The sequence below is a fragment of the Pelmatolapia mariae genome, linkage group LG7, assembly GCF_036321145.2.
Source record: "Pelmatolapia mariae isolate MD_Pm_ZW linkage group LG7, Pm_UMD_F_2, whole genome shotgun sequence".
NCBI lineage: Eukaryota > Metazoa > Chordata > Actinopteri > Cichliformes > Cichlidae > Pelmatolapia > Pelmatolapia mariae.
In genome coordinates, this window is record NC_086233.1 from 35,611,147 (window position 1) to 35,630,680 (window position 19,534).

General features: G+C 39.4%; 1 protein-coding gene across 1 annotated transcript; it reads left to right on the top strand.

The window, feature by feature from the left end:
* The first annotated feature begins 283 nt into the window (after positions 1 to 283).
* parm1 (prostate androgen-regulated mucin-like protein 1) lies at positions 284 to 13,910 on the top strand. The gene is made up of 4 exons (XM_063480871.1): positions 284 to 388; positions 5,819 to 6,586; positions 12,899 to 12,977; positions 13,382 to 13,910. Exons 1-4 carry the CDS (start codon positions 355 to 357, stop codon positions 13,470 to 13,472), a joined length of 972 nt encoding a protein of 323 aa, XP_063336941.1. The 5' UTR covers positions 284 to 354; the 3' UTR covers positions 13,473 to 13,910.
* Positions 13,911 to 19,534: the final 5,624 nt, after the last annotated feature.

Genomic DNA, 19,534 nt, shown 5'->3' on the forward strand with positions numbered 1-19,534 from the left:
TTTGTAATATATTAAAGTGACAAAACTTCATCTCTGAATTATTACAGGCATATCTTAGATCAAAAATGAAGATGAAGTCATTATAAAAAATCAACTACAGATGAATTTGTTAATTTCTAGTCAGACTTCCTGTCTTTGCTTGTTCATATCTTGATGAACACAGCCTCATAACGTGATTGTGCTATTTTATGAGGTTTTGAAAGTGACATCACGAAGCCTCGCCCCCCCAGGCTTTTATAATTAGTCACCTACAGTCACAGGCAGCCGTACACACTACAGCTTTCTACAGGGAGCAGAGAGCACAAAGCTACAGCCACACAAGTGTTTGTGAAGACATACAGCTAAAGGAAAACTATGACGAGGGTCAGTCGTCAAACTCTGATAACATGTAAGTAAACATCAAAACCGGCTCCTTTCTGATTTACCTAGATCTGTTTTTAAAGTTAAGGTCTTGAGTAAGTGACTGAAGAGCCATGTGAACTACCATGTTTATTGTTATTATTTTTTAGATTATAAGTGCAGAAATTACTCCTTTAGTAGCTGATCTGTAAATTATTTGAACTGAAGCTGCTTTGGTGAAATCAGCCTTTGCAGTGTCTTTAAAAACTGCCTCTTTTCACTGGTTCAAATAGCTTGTTAGAAGTGAACTTTCAGTGTAAGAAGGTTAAACTCAGACCTGCTAGAAGTTGCACAACACAATGCTTTTTTAATGTTTGATTTGTTAAGGAAGTAAATGACACATTTCTACCGGTCTAAACTGAGTGATGATGACATGTGGCGCTAAAGCTCTCAGACAGGAAATGTGTTGGTTGTTTTTCTTTTTTTGACTTGACACTATTTTGAAACCTTTGGGTTGGATCTTTATCACAAAGTACTGCATCATCACTTTAATGTTTCTTTCTCCCACTATTGGTAAAGTAGATAGTTTATTTATTTTAATTAGATTCTCTTTTCTAAATTAAACTTTTAAAATTGTGATCAAACAACTACAGTAGAAGGAGGAAAGAAATAATTCATTCGTCATACTAGATCCCTGCTCTGACTTCCTTTACGTTGACAGAAACACGGATGGCAAGACTGTCTGTGATGAAATATGTACTACACAGACTGTAAACGTTCAGCCTTTCTGGTCTTTTATTCATGTTAAATTTCAAATCAAAAGATGGGGGAGTTGTTTTTCATGGTTCCGCCAGATAAATTATCATGACTAACCATGACCAATTACATTCTGATTACACAATGGTAGTGGCAGAAGAGGTATGAAATATACAGTCCCGGTCAAAAGTTTAAGATCACTTGAAAAATGGCAAAAAATCATATTTTGCATAGTTGGATCTTAACAAGGTTCCAAGTAGAGTTTCAACATGCAACAAGAAGAAATGGGAGTGAGACAAAACAGTGCAATTTATTGAAAACAACGCATGTTCCCCTGACCTAAATCCAATTGAGAACCTTTGGGTATGGATGGCAAGAGAAGTTTACAAAAAGGACAACAGTTCAAGAGTTCCGTCTTCACCAGTTGGAGAAATGTTCCCACTCACCTCATGGAAACGCTTGCATCGAACATGCCGCAACAAATTTTTGAAGTGATCAACAATAACGGTGGAGCTAGTCATTACTGAGTTCATGAACTTTGATTTCTATTTTGGGGGGTTAACATTTTTTTTTTTTTGGAGGTGTGGTCCTAAACTTTTGATCAGCTTTAAAACAGACTGTTTCAGTTTAAGCGTTGTTTTCAATAAATTGCATGCTCAGAAAAATATTTTGTCTCACTACCATTTCTTCTTGTTGCATGTTGTAGCTCTATATGGAACCTTGTTGAGATCCAACCGTGCAAAATATGATTTTATGCCATTTTTCAAGTGATCTTAAACGTTTGACCGGGACTATATATACAAAAGCTGGAGTTGTGTAAAATTGATTGGCTTCAATCCGACTAAGCAAGTGAGATACTGTTCATACCTAAGTGACATTAGGCCTACCTTAAATTAAAAAAAAAAAGTGTAGTCTGACATTTTTGCAACCAGTTTTAGCCTACAGGACATTAGAAAGAATGTAAGGTCTTTCCCCCTTTAGCTTCAGACCTGGAGGCCTAAATTCATCTTTTATATGTAGTTTATGGATTTATTGTATAATTTATATAGTTTATTGCATGCAGACTCAGCATCTTTAGTCCTTGAAAACAGCTCAGTGTTGTATTTGCCAAAAACACCCAAACTGTTTCATAAAAAAGATCAAAACTTTCAGCAGTGACAAAAAATGTTGCTACGCATTTTAACAGTAATAGATGCCTTCAGCTTCTCCCTAATTTTCCAAGAGGTCACCAAAGATGAAGCTACACATTAGATTTGTCACTGATGTTACACCAGGTCCCCTTCCTGATGCAACCCCACTATACAGCCAGGGTTGGTGGTACCAGTACTGTTAGTATGAGCCTGGGTTTGTGTTTAATTGGCATGAGTTCAATAAACTCCAAATAAAGCTGCACACTGTATTTTCTTTTAACTAAATATCAGTCAGAGAAGAGGAAATTATCTTTGTTGAACATTTCTTATTCTAAATGGATGTTTAGTGCATGTGTGTGCCTTATATAGTAGAATTAGTCTAATGTTTTGTTGATTTGTAAGATAAAAGCCCACTTAAATTAAATCTTCTTCTTCTTCCTAGTGGTTTATATCCCGCGACGCAGGGTCCGCTATCTTGCATGCCTTCCTCCACTTCTTCCTATCAAGGGCGTCTTCTGGTGTAACATTCGCAGCCTTCATATCATCCTTGATTCAGTCCATCCAGCGCTTTTTTGGTCTTCCTTGTGGCCTGTTTCCATCCAGATCTAATTGCTGGGCTGTCTTTGCGATGGAATTTTTATCGCTACGGACAACATGGCCATACCATCGGAGCCTCGCCTCTCGCATCTTGTCTGTGATCGGTGTCACTCCCCATTGTTTCCTGACATCTTCGTTCCTCGCTCGGTCAAGTCGTGTGAGACCCAGAGGCCACCTCAGCATCTTCATCTCCATGGTGTGAAGAGCTTGTTCGTGTTTGGTCGTCGCTGGCCAGCACTCTGACCCGTAGAATGCCACTGGGCACACAATCGACTTATAGACTTTCGCCTTAAGATAGATTGGCATTCTCTTGTCACATAAGACTCCACTCACCTGATGCCACTTCATCCACGCTGTGTTGACACGGAGTCCGGCATCTGGTAAAGTTTCGCAGTCCGAGGTGACAAGGGACCCGAGGTACTTGAATTGGGCAACTTCCGTCGATAGTGATGGTACTGTTGGTCTGGGGGCCGCATTCAAGGTACTCAGTCTTCTTGATGTTCAGGTGCATGCCGTGTTTGGAGAGCCGGTCTTTCCATGCTTGTGTTCGGGTTTGCAGGGCTAGGCAGTTTTCTGTTTCTGATAGGCACAGATCATCTGCATACAGGAGACTCCATGGATGTGGTGATTGCAGATCAGCCGTCGCGGTGTCCATACAGAGGGTGAACAGCAAACGGGCCGCGTGTATGGCATCGATAGTTCCACAGCCCTTAACAAAGCCGCATTGATTCGGGGTGATTGTGACCAGTTGACGGATCCGATTTTCCAGGACACGTTCGAAGATCTTCATTGCATGGCAGAGTAGACGAATTGGTCGATAGTTGGTGCACTCTGTGACGTCTCCCTTGCCCTTCCAGATGGGCACTGTGATGCTCGATGTCCAAGCTCGGGGGGCTTTGTCTTCGACCTTGATATGGTTGAAGAGTGCCGCAAGATATGTTGTACCGCGGTCGCCCATCATCTTCCAGATTTCAGCTGGGATGTCGTCCGGTCCTGTGGCTTTTCCGTTTTTCGTTTTCTTCAACACGTTTTGGACTTCGGCAGTGGTGATTGGTGTGACAGGCCCTGCGACTGGGTCCGCGGGAGGGATAGACGGATGTGTAAATTCTTCATGGCTGATTCCAGCGAAGTAATCTGACCAGTGCTGAAGGATGTCTCGGGGGTCTCGCAGAACCTGCCCGTCGGCTCCCTTGATTTGGACAACATGGTTCGTATCAAAATCCTGCTTCGCGCGGTGGTGGGCTTTGGCAAGTCGGTAGATGTTATTGGCCCCCTCTGGGGTTTGGAGCTGGCCATAAAGATCTTGGTAGTGTTGTCTTTTCGCAGAGGCCACTTCCCTCTTTGCTGCCGATTTCAGCGAGGGGTATCGGGTGAGATCTTCATGCGCTCGCGATCGCCACCAAGTCTTATGGGCCAGCTTCTTCGCTTTTATTGCTTTTTCTACCTCCTCATTCCACCACCAGACCTGTTTCTCAATGTATTTTCTGCCCGGTTTTGTTGAACCAACGGTGTCCTCCGCAGTGTTGTGGATGCGCTCCCCCGCTTCAGTCCACATCTTCTCAGCAGGTTGGTCAGTGTTTACTGCAAGTGAGAGGAGCATAGTTGTCAGTTTCTCCTTGTGCTCCTTCGCCTTCCACCATTTGAATCGTTTTGGTCCTGTCCGGCATCTGGGCAGCTTTGGCTTGACAATCTTCATATCCATGACGAGTAGACGGTGCTGGGGGGCCACGGATTCATATGGAATTACTTTGGTGTCCGTGACCTGTTTGAGGTCTCGTCGCCGAACCATCTAATAGTCGATCTCAGTTGCATGTCCGCCGCTGGTGTAGGTGGCTAGGTGCGATGGCCACTTCTTAAAGAATGTGTTGGTAACAGCCAGATCGTGCGCCGCTGCAAAATCGAGGATACGTATTCCGTCGTCGTTCCTCACGCCGAGGCCTTGTCCCCCATGGCACTGTGGGTAGCCGCCCCTGTTCGATCCCACGTGGCCGTTCAGATCGCCTCCGATTAGAATGTGTTCATCTGGGGCAATGGTCTGTATGATCCTGTCCAACTTGTCCCAAAATTCATTTTTCGTTTCATCGCTGAAGCCAGTCTGTGGTGCATGGCAGGTCACAACATTAACGTCAGCTGTTCCTAGTTCGATTCTGATAGACATTAATCGATCAGATGTTCGCTCAATCTTATACGGGGATTGGAGCAGGTGTTTGCTGAGTGCGATGGCCACTCCATTCTTAGTGGCTCTCTCTCCGCAGTAGAAGAGCTTATATCCCTCTCCAATCTCCGCCGCTTTGCTTCCGGTCCATTTGCTTTCTTGAACACAGGCTACGTCGATGTTCCACTTCTTGAGTACCTGGGCCAGCTCTCGGCTGCGTCCAGTCAGAGTTCCAATGTTGATTGTTCCGAATCGTAGATGAGCTGGCTTCTTTTGGTAGAAGTTTCTGGCTGGCATGTCTATAAGATGCGACAAACTTTATACTTTAACCGATGTGTCGCACCGCCTGTCGTCAAAGACCATCACCGTTAGCCAAGTTCCAAAGGATCTTGTTTCCAGCCGACACCGCGAGGAGGTGGTGATTGGATTTTGCCGGCCCCCCACTTAAATTAAATAAATAAATAAAATAAAATCAATAATCTATAAAACTATATACAACCTAAAACAGATTGCATGAATTCCAAAAGCAGAGGAATTTCCAGGAAGCACGCACATTGCACATTTCTACCTAACTCTAATTTCTATTTGGAAATTAATTTAACACCAAGAACTTTCAGTGTGACATTCTACTTATCAGCTAAAACATTCTCAATCCTACCTGGCACATATGGAAGGGGTCCACATTACTATTGATTTCTAAAGCTCCGAAATACTAGTTTACCATCATTTTAAGGCAGAAAAGAAAGGACAGGAAAATTCCAAAGTCTACATTCGGAAGCAGGAGGAATGTGATATACCACATTCTCACAACCTTACAAAAATCTCCTGTCTTGAATTGCAGGTCTGTTGTTATTCTGTGCAGTAACAAAACAGATGGCAACCTCCGTAACCCCACCTTCAACTTCTGCAAGCCTTACCGAGACATCAGCTGCTGGTGTCACTGAGAACACCAGCACCACTGACATCACCCAAAGAACTAACACAGGCATTACTCCCACAAGCGCCACCCAAACATACGGCACCACTGACATCACCCAAAGCACCAACACAGGCATTACTCCCACAAGCGCCACCCAAACAAACAGCACCACTGACATCACCCAGAGCACCAACACAGGCATTACTCCCACAAGCGCCACCCAAACATACGGCACCACTGACATCACCCAAAGCACCAACACAGGCATTACTCCCACAAACGCCACCCAAACAAACAGCACCACTGACATCACCCAGAGCACCAACACAGGCATTACTCCCACAAACACCACCCAAACATACAGCACCACTGACATCGCCCAAAGCACCATCACAGGCATTACTCCCACAAACGCCACTGAAACAAACAGCACCACTGACATCGCCCAAAGCACCACCACAGCCATTACTCCCACAAGTGCCACCCAAACATACAGCACCACTGACTTCGCCCAAAGCACCAGCACAGGCATTACTCCCACAAACGCCACTGAAACAAACAGCACCACTGACATCACCCAAACCACCACCACAACGATCACCACTCCTGGAATCACCACCCCCCCAAGAGCCACCACCAGGGGTACCACTCTGGGGCAGGATGAACACAAGCCCAAAGGTCTAAGCTCAGGTATGGAGAATTGCTCAGATACAGTTATTCTTCCTGTTTCATGCATTTCCTTTCTTTTCCGATCGATCCCACAACAATTCTGCTACATGACAGTAAGTCAGAAACCAGTGTATCTTCACTGACAAGAAGAACCACATCAAGACTTTGATAAAATGTCATCTAGGATAATTAATATCAAAAGCTTGAATGCAAAAATGGTAACAATAACCAGAGCTTGACTAGACAGTATCATGTAGATTTTTTTTTTATCATAGTTTAGCATACAAGCATGACATTATTACTTATTAGTTACAAATACAAATCTGATCTAAAAAATGTATACTTTATCCTCTTGACACCATGAAAGATGACAAACTGCTAGTGAGTAAAATAGAACTCAGATGATTATCAGAACAATTAAAATTGTGTTGTTTATGCCAACTTTATTGCTACCACCCAAATGTTTGCAGCAGAAATCAAAACAAACTCATCAGAACAGCATTTTTGGTGAGTCCAAGTGAATTGTAGCCTCAGTTCTTCGCTGATAGGATTGGCACTCAGTATAGTCTTCTTCTGCTGTAGCCCGTCTGCTTTAAGGTTTTGCACTGAGAGATTCTGCATACTGTGGTTGTAGTGAATGGTTAGTTGAGTTTAGTTACTGTTGCCTTTCTTTTCACTTGATGCAGTCTGGCCATTTTCCTCTGACCTCTGGGATTAACAAGGCATTTTCACCTACAGTTACTGCTCACTGGGCCAATTTTTGGACCATTCTCTGTAAACCTTTGAACAGATGGTTGTGTGGGAAATCCCAAGAGATCAGCAGTTTCTGAAATTCTCAGATCAGCCCATCTGCCACCAACAACTATGCTACATTCAAACTCACTAAAATCCTCTTTCTTCGCGCTTCTTACGCTCAGTTTGAACTTCTGCAGATTGTCTTGACCATGTCTACATATTGAAATGCATTGAGCTGCCACCATATGATTAATTAGATGATTTGTGTTAATGAGCAGTTGAACAGGTCTACCTAATAAGTGGCCAGTGTTAAAAATGGTATACCCAAACTCATAACTCCTAAAATGTCAAACTCAGTAGGATTAAAGGTAGCACTTTATAAAAATGACCCAAGAGCAAGGGCTCAATGCTCGTATAATTAAATGGAATTTCAATGTATTATGTTATGTAATTATATTTAACTAAAAATACAGGTAGCTACACTCTAATAAGGGGGAAAGCAAGGAAAAATTATAATGTAATTTAAAAACTGGATAACAGAATATCTATTGTGCACATAAAATAATGAATATTAAATAAAGATGTAAAAAAAAATAAGCAAATAAAATGGCAAGATTAAGGCCTGCGCCCCTCCAAAAATACAGCAAAGGCCCACATAGCAAAATTGGTATGGCCTGGATCTGGCCCACACAATATGCTTACACATGGCCCACATACCGCAAAGAATGATGGCCCTTTGGTGGCCTAGATCTGGTTTGCCAGAGGTGGCCCACACATGGGCCAGCACAAGGCCAGTTGCAGACACACTGCTGGCCCTGTGCTGGCCCAGAACAGTTTCAGCTCTGGCCCCAGATGTCAGCCTAATTTGTACCCCAAGCCATGTAATAACAACATGTGCCGGAACATAATAGTGCAAAAGTAACATGACAAAACTCTGTTCTTCACAAAGGAAATGCCATGTATTGCAACATGGCATTTTGGTCTTCTAACTAAAACAGGAAAATAGGAACATAAATAGTGCCATCATTGCCAGACCTGGCCCACATCTGGCCATGACACCAGTCAGTCAGAAATGCCAGCTTGATGCCGGATCCGGGGAAGACCTGTTTTCTATGAGCCTGGGCCACATAAACCAAACCACAATTGGGCCAGATGTGGCATGCCATCACATAAACAGTGACATCTATGCCAGGCCTGGCCCCTATCTGGATGACATACCACTTACCATGCCAGAAGTCAGCCAGCAGTGCCGGCTTGACACCAGATCCGGGCCAGACCTGTCTGCTATGTGACGGATGACAGATGGAAAATATTGTTTGTTTCCTTAATTTCCTCAAAATTACCATACAAATAGCACTTAAAACTACTTACAATGTAATTTATGTCTCCTTTCCTGTAAAATACCTGAAACTATGCACCTAAAATTACTTACACACTGCTGAAATATATATTTATAGTATAGTTGTTGTTTTTTTTTGTTTCTTGCAAAACTTGTTCTTATTCAAGTGTCTACAAAAATAAGTAGCTGGTAATTAATCAGACATATCATGTAAAGTAAGGAAGTATATTTTGTATTAGTATACTCAACGCTTATCATATATAATTTATTATTTCTTTCTTTTCTTTTTTTTTTTGAAAACACTAAACTGTAGTTTGGATGCTGCAACATTTACCTGAGACACTGCCACATTTTTGATCAGTCAGTGTAGCACCTGTTCAGATAGCACCACATTACACTGCACCAAAACTTGTTACCCAAGTACCTGCCCTTTCTAGACAACTCTGTGTTTATTGCAGATGCTCTGTCAAGACACCCACTGTGTGTTCCCTGCGGTTTCATTGAAATGATAAATTATTTTCTTATCTTTATTGTACTCCTTAAGATACACCTCTGGTATGCCAGTAACTCATTAACTTTTGGTTTTAATCAAAGAATATTTACAATATACTGCCAGTAAAGGGCATGTTCTCTAACAAAATGACTGGTTTCTGACCTGAATCTGATGTAAACCATCTGTCTGTCTGTAACACCCAAATGTAAATATGGGCGAATGTGCTGAACATATGATTTACAAACACAATGGCACAGGTACTCATAGTTCTTTCGTTAAATGAGCAAAGTGAAAGCATGCAATACTCATGCACTACCCCAGCCCTTCTGTTGCCCGTCTGTGACTGACCTCTTTTCAGCGTGGTTTAGTCTGTGGTTAATATGTGAACAGTTTCCTTTCACGCTTCCTTGTTTACTTCATAGTAAAGTCCTTACCAGCTAAATAAATGTTAGTTCTTTCTCTGCTTATTCACTAAGTGTACAATATTCAGTCATTATCACTGTCAGATAAAAGTAAAAGTCACTCACACTAAAACTCTGACATTCAGGCTAGTGTGAAAAGTTTATCTCAGGGTCTGCAAATATATATATATATATATATATATATATATATTAAAACATTCTTTACGTCACTTCATGGGCATTTGGACCATCTAATCTCATTAAAGCCAAAATAACTTTAAGTCATTTACAGTAAAGAAAAGTAGTTTTCCACAAATGGGAACCTACTGCTTATTTCCTGTTATCAGTGGCTAGTGCACCTGATAATGTGTGTCATTTCATGTCATTTCCTATGGCTCATTTCATATGAATCATCTGGTTCAGAAGGCTTGGAAAGTATGGTGATTATTTATGAGCAGTTACTCATTTTTCAACAGCAATAAGTCCCAAACAAAAAGTATGTATTTAAAAAATAAATAAATGAAAATATGCAGGTCATGATCAGTTCCAAATGGTGATTTGTGGTGTCAAAAAACCTACACTGCTCAGTCACAATCCATTCTTTGGAAAATAACAGAATGCATTTTCAGTGTCTATTTCCAAAGCATGCCGCCTATCAAGCGTTTAAAGACTCAGTTCAAAGATCAGACAGCTTTCTGATAAACTAAGGTGCATAGTCAGCAATAAGCAGGTCATTTAATGTTGAAATTAAGGCTTGTAAGAGCATTAAGAGCAGCCTTGTTTTTCAAGGAAGTGTTTATTGATTATACCTGAACATTTTTCTAGGCTGTGCCTCCGGGCCAACAAATAGAAACATAAGATCCTTGAGGTGGTCTGATTTCATCCAATTTCTCACATGGAGATTACTTATCAAAACTAAAGCTCAAAGATCAGTTACTTTAGATATTGGGAAGAAAAGAATTATCTTAAGTTCATAGTACACTGTGCCAAAAAATGACCACCACCTCTCGAGACTTTTAGCTTACCTCTGCATAGTCAGAGTGGTACAGTCGGCTGAGGCCACTGACATACTTAAACATCAGGTGTGTTTAGTTGATGGGAAAAACACATTTTATGAATCCTAAATGAAGAATCATTCAATAAATTTTTTGATACACTTTAGACTGATTGATTTTAGCTTGTTGGCAGTATGGTTCTTTGGTTAGTGCTGTCCTGATACATCAATCGGGTTGATTTCAACTGTAATTTACAGAGTCCTTTAACCTTTTGTTGATTGCTATTTTTAAAACAGTTGTCCAGTTGTTTAGTTTATGACCAAACACATGCACAAACAGCCTATATATTTAGGCTGTAGTCACATTAAGTAATTTATACCTAGCTGAAAAAATTTGAACAGCAAACATAACTCTAACCACCATTTTTTTTTTTTCAAATTTAGTGTGATTAGTGCATATTATGTGTGAGCATGGTTAATCCTACTTTGTCCTGGCCTATTGAAAAGGTCAGGCCAGGCAGGGTTTGGTTTGACTCAAGAACAGTACACATGTAGAGTGATTACTAACCACTCCATTGAACTCTTTCAACCAAAATAAAAAGTAAACTAATAAACTGTCATGTAGGCTGTGTGGCAGGCAGAGGTAGAACCCAATGCAGGACTCAAATCAAAAAGGAGTGAACTAAAGAAGGAACTCACGAACTAGTTACTAGGAACTATAAAGTAGAAGGGGAAAAAAAGAACATTTACAACTTTGAGTTTACAACCCAACCATGATACACAAGGACGCACACAGCAAATGGGGACGATGCGACAACAAGCAGAGGAAGACTGAAGATAACGAGTGGATGGGAAACAGGAGGAAACACACCTAGAACTAACCAGTTAGCAAATGTACAAGTAGAAGTACCACTACTACATTTAAAAATACTCCAGTAATAGTTGAAGTACTGATGTAACTTCTTTTCTCAGGTAAAAGTTAAAAAGTACAGGCTCTGTAATTTACTCCAAGCAAGAAAGTTAAAAGTAGCTCTGGGGGGCGTTTTTTTTTTATTTTTGTGCAATGCTAACTGAACCTTCTGCTAGATTTAACATAATGAATAAATAATATCAGTAGATGAGAAAACAATATAAAAATTCTAACTATACTCAATTTGAATCTAAAGAAAAAGAAGGAAAATTAAAAAAAAAAAAAATCTATATATTCTGTTGCCTACATTGTAGAGGGTGACTTTGCCTCTAAACAGGCAAATGTGTATAATCAGGGGTTTAATTGGGTCACACACTGTTCTTTACTTTAAACCAGGGGTCTCGAACTCCAGGCCTCGAGGGCCGGTGTCCTGGAGGTTTTAGATGTGTCCTTGATCCAACACAGCTGATTCAAATGGCTAAATTACCTCCTCAACATGTCTTGAAGTTCTCCAGAGGCCTGGTAATAAACTAATCATTTGATTCAGGTGTGTTGACCCAGGGTGAGATCTAAAACCTGCAGGACACCGGCCCTCGAGGCCTGGAGTTCGAGACCCCTGCTTTAAACCCATCACAGTAGAGCAAACTAACCGGTTTATCCTGCACTAACCTGCAGAGAATTTTCATGCAGCCTTTAAATAACAGTTAGTCTACTTCAGTTTAATTTAAAAGCATGTTTCACAAAATAGAATAAAAAACAACCAAAAACCATAATGTCACATGTACTGATTTAAAAACATGAGGACTTATGAAACTGACTTTTGTGGATTACAGTGTTGGACCCAAATCCGCCACAAACTTCACAAAGGAAAATGTGACAGAAGTCCACAACTAATCACTTAGTACTTTGGAACACACACTAAAGTACACAGGCACTTCAACAAAGGGAAGACAGGACTATTTATACACAGAGAATTGACTAGGAGTGACAAATAGGTGAGGAAAGAGATACAGGTGACAAAAAGTGAATGCACATCAGGGAAGGGCAGACAGGAAGAAAAACTAACACAGAACATAAAAGAAACTAACCTTCAAAGTAAAACAGGAAATGACAGAAAGAGACGAACAAAAAAGAATTTCAAGGAAACACAAATGGGTTGAGGTTTAAGGACAGAGTGAGGCACAACTAAAAACAGTCAGGAGTGTACTAAGATAATAAAATAAGAAACACAATATATATATATATATATATATAAACCCAGTTAAACACCATTAAAAAAAGAAAAAAAGAGACTCAATAACATCACTGTACAAGAATGATCAAAGCAGGAAATGACAAACCCAAGTGAAACCAAACAGGAAACAATAAAAACCTGAAGGCAAGTCAAACTCCTGGACTCAAACCACAGACTATAAGAGGAACCTTTAGACTTATTGTCTATTTCTTTGTTCTTTTCTCCAGGAAGTATTGCAGCCATCGTTTCTTTATTCATTGTATTGGTTCTCGTTGTGTTGGGAGGGCTGTACTACTACAAGATCAGGTGAGTCAACTTGTGTTATAGAAGCTGAATGCTCATAGTTCATAGCCAAATTTGATTGTACCAGTCAGATGATTTCATTTCTCCAAGCAGCCCCCATATGTGTCACCAAAAGGATAGTTCCCAGGGGATTGATTCTTTGTCAGTCGTGCTCTAATTTTTTTTTTTTCATTGATGGTATCAAAGATGGCTTCCAAATCTAAATAGTAAACCTAACCTAGAAGTGTGTCTGTGGTTGCAAAATGAACTCAGTCATTATATTCAGGTCACACTAAGTAGAAAAATAACTGCCCTTAGAAATTTCTGATTACTGTAAGACTGGGAAAGGTCAACCCCTCACTGAAGTGTTTGGTGTTTTGAAACACTGCTTCTCTCACTCTGTTTTGTCTTTGTATTTTCCGTTTCAGACGGACAAACTACGGTCGTCTCCTGGACAGCCAAGATTACGGCATGACAGGAAACTTCAACAACCCAATGTATGACCCCTATGATGCTTGACCTCTGATCCCAGGGAAATCCAAAGTCCTGCAGGCAGAGCCAGTCTGATCAGAATGTGCTAACAGTATGTGAGTGATGACTTCACGATGGTCAGATTTTTCAAGTGTTAGCTAGACATCGAGCCAGTGTCACGCCAGTGCTCGAATGCACTGAATTTCTCGAACTGCTATTATATTTCCAATGTGACAAAAAAGTATGTATTTCAAATAATAGCAGCTACTAGCATTTACTCAGGTACCTTTTCAAAGAGCTTTAGCTTCATGAACTCTCATATCTGATCACATTTCTAAGAGTGGAAAGTCACAGGTTATCTAGTGTGTTTGGACAGGTGTTATGACTTTTGTCAGTGAAGATCAGCTCAAGTGTAACATTACAAGAGACACTGAAAAAACACGGACGGTAGCAAATAATAAAGAGCCAGCAGAGAAAACTTTCCAATGTGCCAATAATGTGATGAGAAAAGTTTTTGATCTTTATACAATTTTCATAATAATTTTGATTTATAGAAAAGTGAGATATATCGCAAATCTAAGATGGAGACATGTTTTAACAATTCCAGGTGTCCATGTTAAGTGACGTAATAGAGACATTTAGATAAAATGTTTTAGCTTTATTAGTTTTTCTTATTGTGTGTGTAAAAGTGTCAAACTGAATGATGTAAAGGAAGAGAGTGACCAGCCTTTGAAAGGAGGGTACAAGGTTTAAATCTTTAATTTTATTCAAAAAGCTAAAAGATGCATTTTTTTATTGTATTAAACATCTTGTGTGCCCTCAGTAAAACACATAATAAGGTGTTACCTCTCTCTCAAACCTGATCAGCTGCGTCTGCCATTTTTGAGTGACATTTTAATTACTAGATTCTGTGTTGAGATGTGGTTTGTTTTCATATTTCTGGGATATTTCTGTCGTCAGTCAGGCTGCTGTTTTGATTGTTTGTACATTTTAATGAGCTCGATAAATGTGTTTGTGAATAAATTGGTGAATAAAGGTGGTTAAAGTCAGTGTTATCGCCATTATGGCAACAGCAATCTGAGTGATGTTGTGGAAAATGTAGAAACTAAACCCAGCGCACTTTAATGGTTCAGACTTTTCAGCTGTGGAGTATAAAGAAGAAGTACTGCAGCTATCTAAACACAAAAGCATGATGGCTGTAATTATCTGAAACCAATAAAATGGCACGACAACACAGCATGTGTAGTACACGCACACAAATGCTGACGTTTGGTGTGATGTCTTCATCTCTTTGCCCAGTAGACTGCAGAGCATTTATTAGTGGAAGCTTTAATAATAGTCCTGCCATCACTGCCATCCCATCCAAACTGCTTCCATTCTTCCTCTTTCTCTCATGGTTTCCCATGAAATCCTCCTCCCACACCCACACACAGCTTGTCTGTGTCATTTCATTAGTCCATCTTCTTCTTTAATAATTTCCACAGAAGCTCTGAAAAGGTCAAATTCTGTTTATTTCTGCTGTAAATCTAGTTATTTTAAGAGAGGAGTCTGTGGGGATTGATTCAAATGGCCACTAGAGGAACTGCAGTTTTTGGCATCACAGCACTGACCGCATTTTTTAGCCCCAGAGATTGCCTCTTTGCTCAAATTAGAGTACTTGCGACTATTCTGTTTCCTTTGCTACATAACACCCATTTTCCCGAAATCCTGTACAGGGCTGTCTGGAGGAAAGACTGGAGGAAATCTGGTGGAAAGAAGGCCTGTGATTCACAAATTCGAGTAATGGAGCATTTTGCAGGGAAATCATTCAGATTTGACTTTAAACAATTCTAATCTAAAGCTGCAAAGTTACAAGTAGTTGCAGATGAAGGAATATTTCTTCCCAAGCCAATAAATAAAGCAACATAAAATGGAATGCTTGAGTACATGAAGTATTTTTTTTACTTTTTTTCTTTAAGTGTGAAACTAACAATAGAACAGGACGAGAGAAGGGAAAACAGTGTATGCAAAATAAACAAAAGACAGGTTAGTTGAATGTGTGTGATGTGTAATTTGTAACTGGATTGGCTACATATGTGTGTGATAAAGAAAAATGAATTCAAATGAATAATAATTTCAATAACTTTAATCATCATTATTATTATCATCCTCCTCCATCGTTGTGATCATAACAACACCAACCTGATCATATGTGTATTATCATATATATGGATATTTATATTTTGAAGTGATATATTTATGTATGAGGTTCTAGAAAGTATATGAAAGTAAAGCTTATATAGATATTTTAAATTGTAAAGATAGAGGAAAAAGAAAAAAACTGAAGTACAGCATTTGAAATGTATTTTATTATACCACCTCTCTGTCATCATTGCTGGGCAGCAGCAGTAATAATAGAGGGAGCAGAGTCCTGCGCGGCACTGTTATTATCAGGCTCTAAATACTCCAGGCAGTGTGTATATGTGTGTGTCCTTTATAATTACCATTATTTACATTAGAAATCAGAAACATCTGGATAAGAAGTAAGAACTACAACGACTTAAACTTACCATTTGAATATGAGCCACAGCCTATCACTCACACTAATCATTCAGACATGTAATTTGAGCAGTTCAGTGTCAGTACACAGCAAATACTGAGCTGTTGATTTGTCCTGAATATTAAGATGGTTTAGGTTCATTTACTGCCTTCATTAAAAATAGAAAGTCTCAGGCTCTGACAACAGGAAGTAACCCTTTGCTCTCTCACGCTTCATTGCAACAGTTTGGAAACCACAGGCTGATAAGCTGCAAAATGAACAATAACAGGGAGGCTATGGATAAACTGAAACAGATTACGTCTTTCCCTCCGATTAAATTCTGCATTACAAAGTTTGACAAATAAGAATTAAATGGGCGAAATTTAAAGATCGGAATCTAAAAAAATCCTGTAAGAATATTGAGCTTTGGACAGAAAAACCTGTTTATTATTTCTGACATACTTGAGTCCTTAAAAGGACCAAATCCAGAATGGGAAGCATGAGGAACATGAACCTGCAGGCATCATTTTTGAGAAAAACAGTACATTTTAACTTCAAAACCACCAAAAAGCTGCATTCGCCCACTCACTCATAAGAGATGCACTAACAACTAAGAACAGAAAACCACGGTTTGAACTTTAGTTTCATTTAAGAGGAAAAACAGGAGGAGGTTTCATTTTCGACCTAACTGGAGCACTTTTGCCAACTGAAGCTTCACTGCATCTGGTTTCAGCAGTTTTAACTTCAGGACCATGAGCCCAGTTTGGTGTCTGAAAAACAGGTGGGTGTATAAAACTGTGTTTCACTCATGAAAACTAAACTGTGGTGATGCTAGAAAAGGAGCAAATCATGCAAAGTTTTAACTTTGTATGATTTTAAGATTCTCTGTGTAAAGCTGACTTTGCTGAATGGAAGTATCAGTATTATCATGTTTTGTCTCCATATAATCTTTTAACACAAGATATACTCAAATGTAGTGCGCAAGTTATCTTTTGCATGGAATGTCCTGACTATAATATGTGGCCATGAGTGCAGATGTGCCCTATAGTTGTTTGACCCCATTTGCAAAGGCAAATGAAAACCCTCACAAAGACAACCTGTCTGTGTGTAAATCAGTTTATTTCAGTTATCCAGGACAAACTAGAGCCAGACAATGATTAACACCCAGGTTTAACCTACAACATTTGGTTAACTGTCGACATTTAAAAAGGCAGAAGTGGAAAATACCTTTGGGGATTTTTCTAATCTGGCTTTGGTTTGATGTTAAATGTTCATATGTTTTGACTAAACTCCATTTACAAAGCTATGCAGCGAATCTGTGTTTTTCTATGAAAACTGATTTTATTGCCCCTTAAATTGTTAGTGTTTTCATAAAAAAATCATTTGAAAAAAAGAAAAGAAAAAAAAGAAAATATAATCATTTATATTTTCTTTTTTTTTCTATAGTATTGTCACGTACCACCGTAGGAATGTTTTGGACTTTGAACAGGAGGAGGTTTCATTTTTGACCTAACTGGGACACTTTTGCCCACTGATGCGTCACGGCATCTGGTTTCAGTAGTTTTAACTTCCAATTTCCAAAGTGCAGGAGGAGACAGGATGTGAAAGCACTTTAACTTGAAGTACTGGCAACTTACAGAGAGGACAAAAATAAGCACAGAGCCTGGTCAGAGCAGAACAAGGAAACGTAAAGCTGAGGGTTACACAGCAGGAATGTGCTGGACGACACAACAACGAATACAGACAAATGAAGGGTTTAGAAGAAGCCAAAATATTCAACACAAAGCACTGGGGCAAAACCCAGGAACATGACAGAATTACTAGAAATATCAAATTAAACTCAACCAGAAGGTCTCTAACTCAAATAATATCAATATCAACTTTATTTGTAAAGTACTTAAAAAATCACTCCTACTAGGCTGTACATAAAACTATACACATAATGAATAAAAACAGTAAAAAAAAAAAACCACCCAAAAAATAGCACATAAATAAAAAGATTAGTTTTAAAACTGGACAATGTGAGTGACTGTCGAACATGCAAACTGAGAATGCTCTGTGCCCTCTGAATTTCAGCTTATAAAGCCTGCAAAATACACATTTATCCAGCTGAACAACTAAGTTAATGTAAACATTTTTGTTTTTAACTACTATATTCACTTAATAGAGGTGGTTTGTTCCACCCCCTCACAGGACACACAGTGTGTAACACAGAACTGTTTGACCTCAAAGTAATGTTAGTGAAATTCTCTAAATGTCACAGCTGTGGTTAAAGCCAACACCGTACGAATCAGGCAGCTGAATATCAAAATACACAACATGTTGTATATGTATATGTTCCAAAATAACATGCCAAACTAATCAGCAGTTGAATGAGTCTTCTAAACTCCCACATAGTGGCACCTGAAGGAACACTGCAGTATTTTGCAAGTTGGGATGGAAATTATGCACGTGCATAAATCACGCTATTTTATGCAGAAAAAGTAATAGAAACAAAAAACTGTCAGAGATTTGCACAATATGCTCTAACAAAAGCAAATGTAAGAAATAATTCGAGTGGACATTGGAAAATGACCAAATACTTTATTTATTTATGTAGTTTTATCTTATTTCAGTACTTTTTTTTTTAACTTCAGCTCGTTTCACTTAATGTGAATAAGGGTGTTCAATAAGGAGAGATCATTAAAAGGAATTGAGCATGATTTATTGATATACAGAACTCTTTGGAGATTAGACCCCATCACAGTCCCAGCAGTGACAGGGATTAGGGCAGGATCCCCTTGGAGACGTCTAGACGCTGGTGGTGGAGAAGAAGATGGAGGCTTGAACGGAGCCTGAGTAAAAAGGAAGAGGTGGAGATGGGGGAGAGGTGGGTTGCACAAGGGAGAATGACAGATGAGCAGTGAGATTTTGAGTACGCAGAGTTGAGGTTGATTGGCCTGAAGAAGGAGGGCAGAAAGATGATTGGACTAGAGCAGTGATGTCAGCAATGAGCTTGACTGTGTGGGAAAGTGAAATTGAAGTAAAGCTTAGATTAGCCACTAAAGAACTGTGGAGCAGAGAGATGTGTGACTACTGATCTTCCTCAATGAACTTATACATAAGCTTCATTATTGGTACATTTATAGTGCTGCATTTTGTCCAAATTGGAACCCAGAAATTCAACAATACACTAGAAGGATATTGCAATAAAACAATATATATTAAAAAAAAAACACCTTTCCCTGCAGAGTAAACAGTGGTACACATGTGGGACTAATAAAGGTCATCTTATCTTATCTTATAAAATATTTCTTCATGAGATACTGTGAGGTTTTTGTGTTTCATCTAGAGTCTCAATGGGATTACTTGTATAAATTTTAGTTTAAAAAAATAATGTGTCACTTCAACGCAGATGCCTCACTGAGCATATGACACCCATTTCACATCTTCACCTCTTAAACTGCGGCATCAGTCACACATACTACAGTGAGCCATGTGGTGATGTGTTTTCAGCGTAACTAGTGAATGGAAAGTCGTGAAATATTTGTTGGTGGTCTGCCACATATTAACAATTTCATGTATTCCCATAAAATTTGTTGCAGATATTCAT

What these genes read in the sequence shown, in the direction of transcription:
- parm1 (XM_063480871.1), top strand. Translation starts at nt 355, where the DNA reads ATGACGAGGGTCAGTCGTCAAACTCTGATAACAT. An exon ending in TCGTCAAACTCTGATAACAT is followed by an intron (nt 389 to 5,818) that starts GTAAGTAAACAT and finishes CTTGAATTGCAG; the next exon opens with GTCTGTTGTTATTCTGTGCA. An exon ending in CTGTACTACTACAAGATCAG is followed by an intron (nt 12,978 to 13,381) that starts GTGAGTCAACTT and finishes TTTCCGTTTCAG; the next exon opens with ACGGACAAACTACGGTCGTC.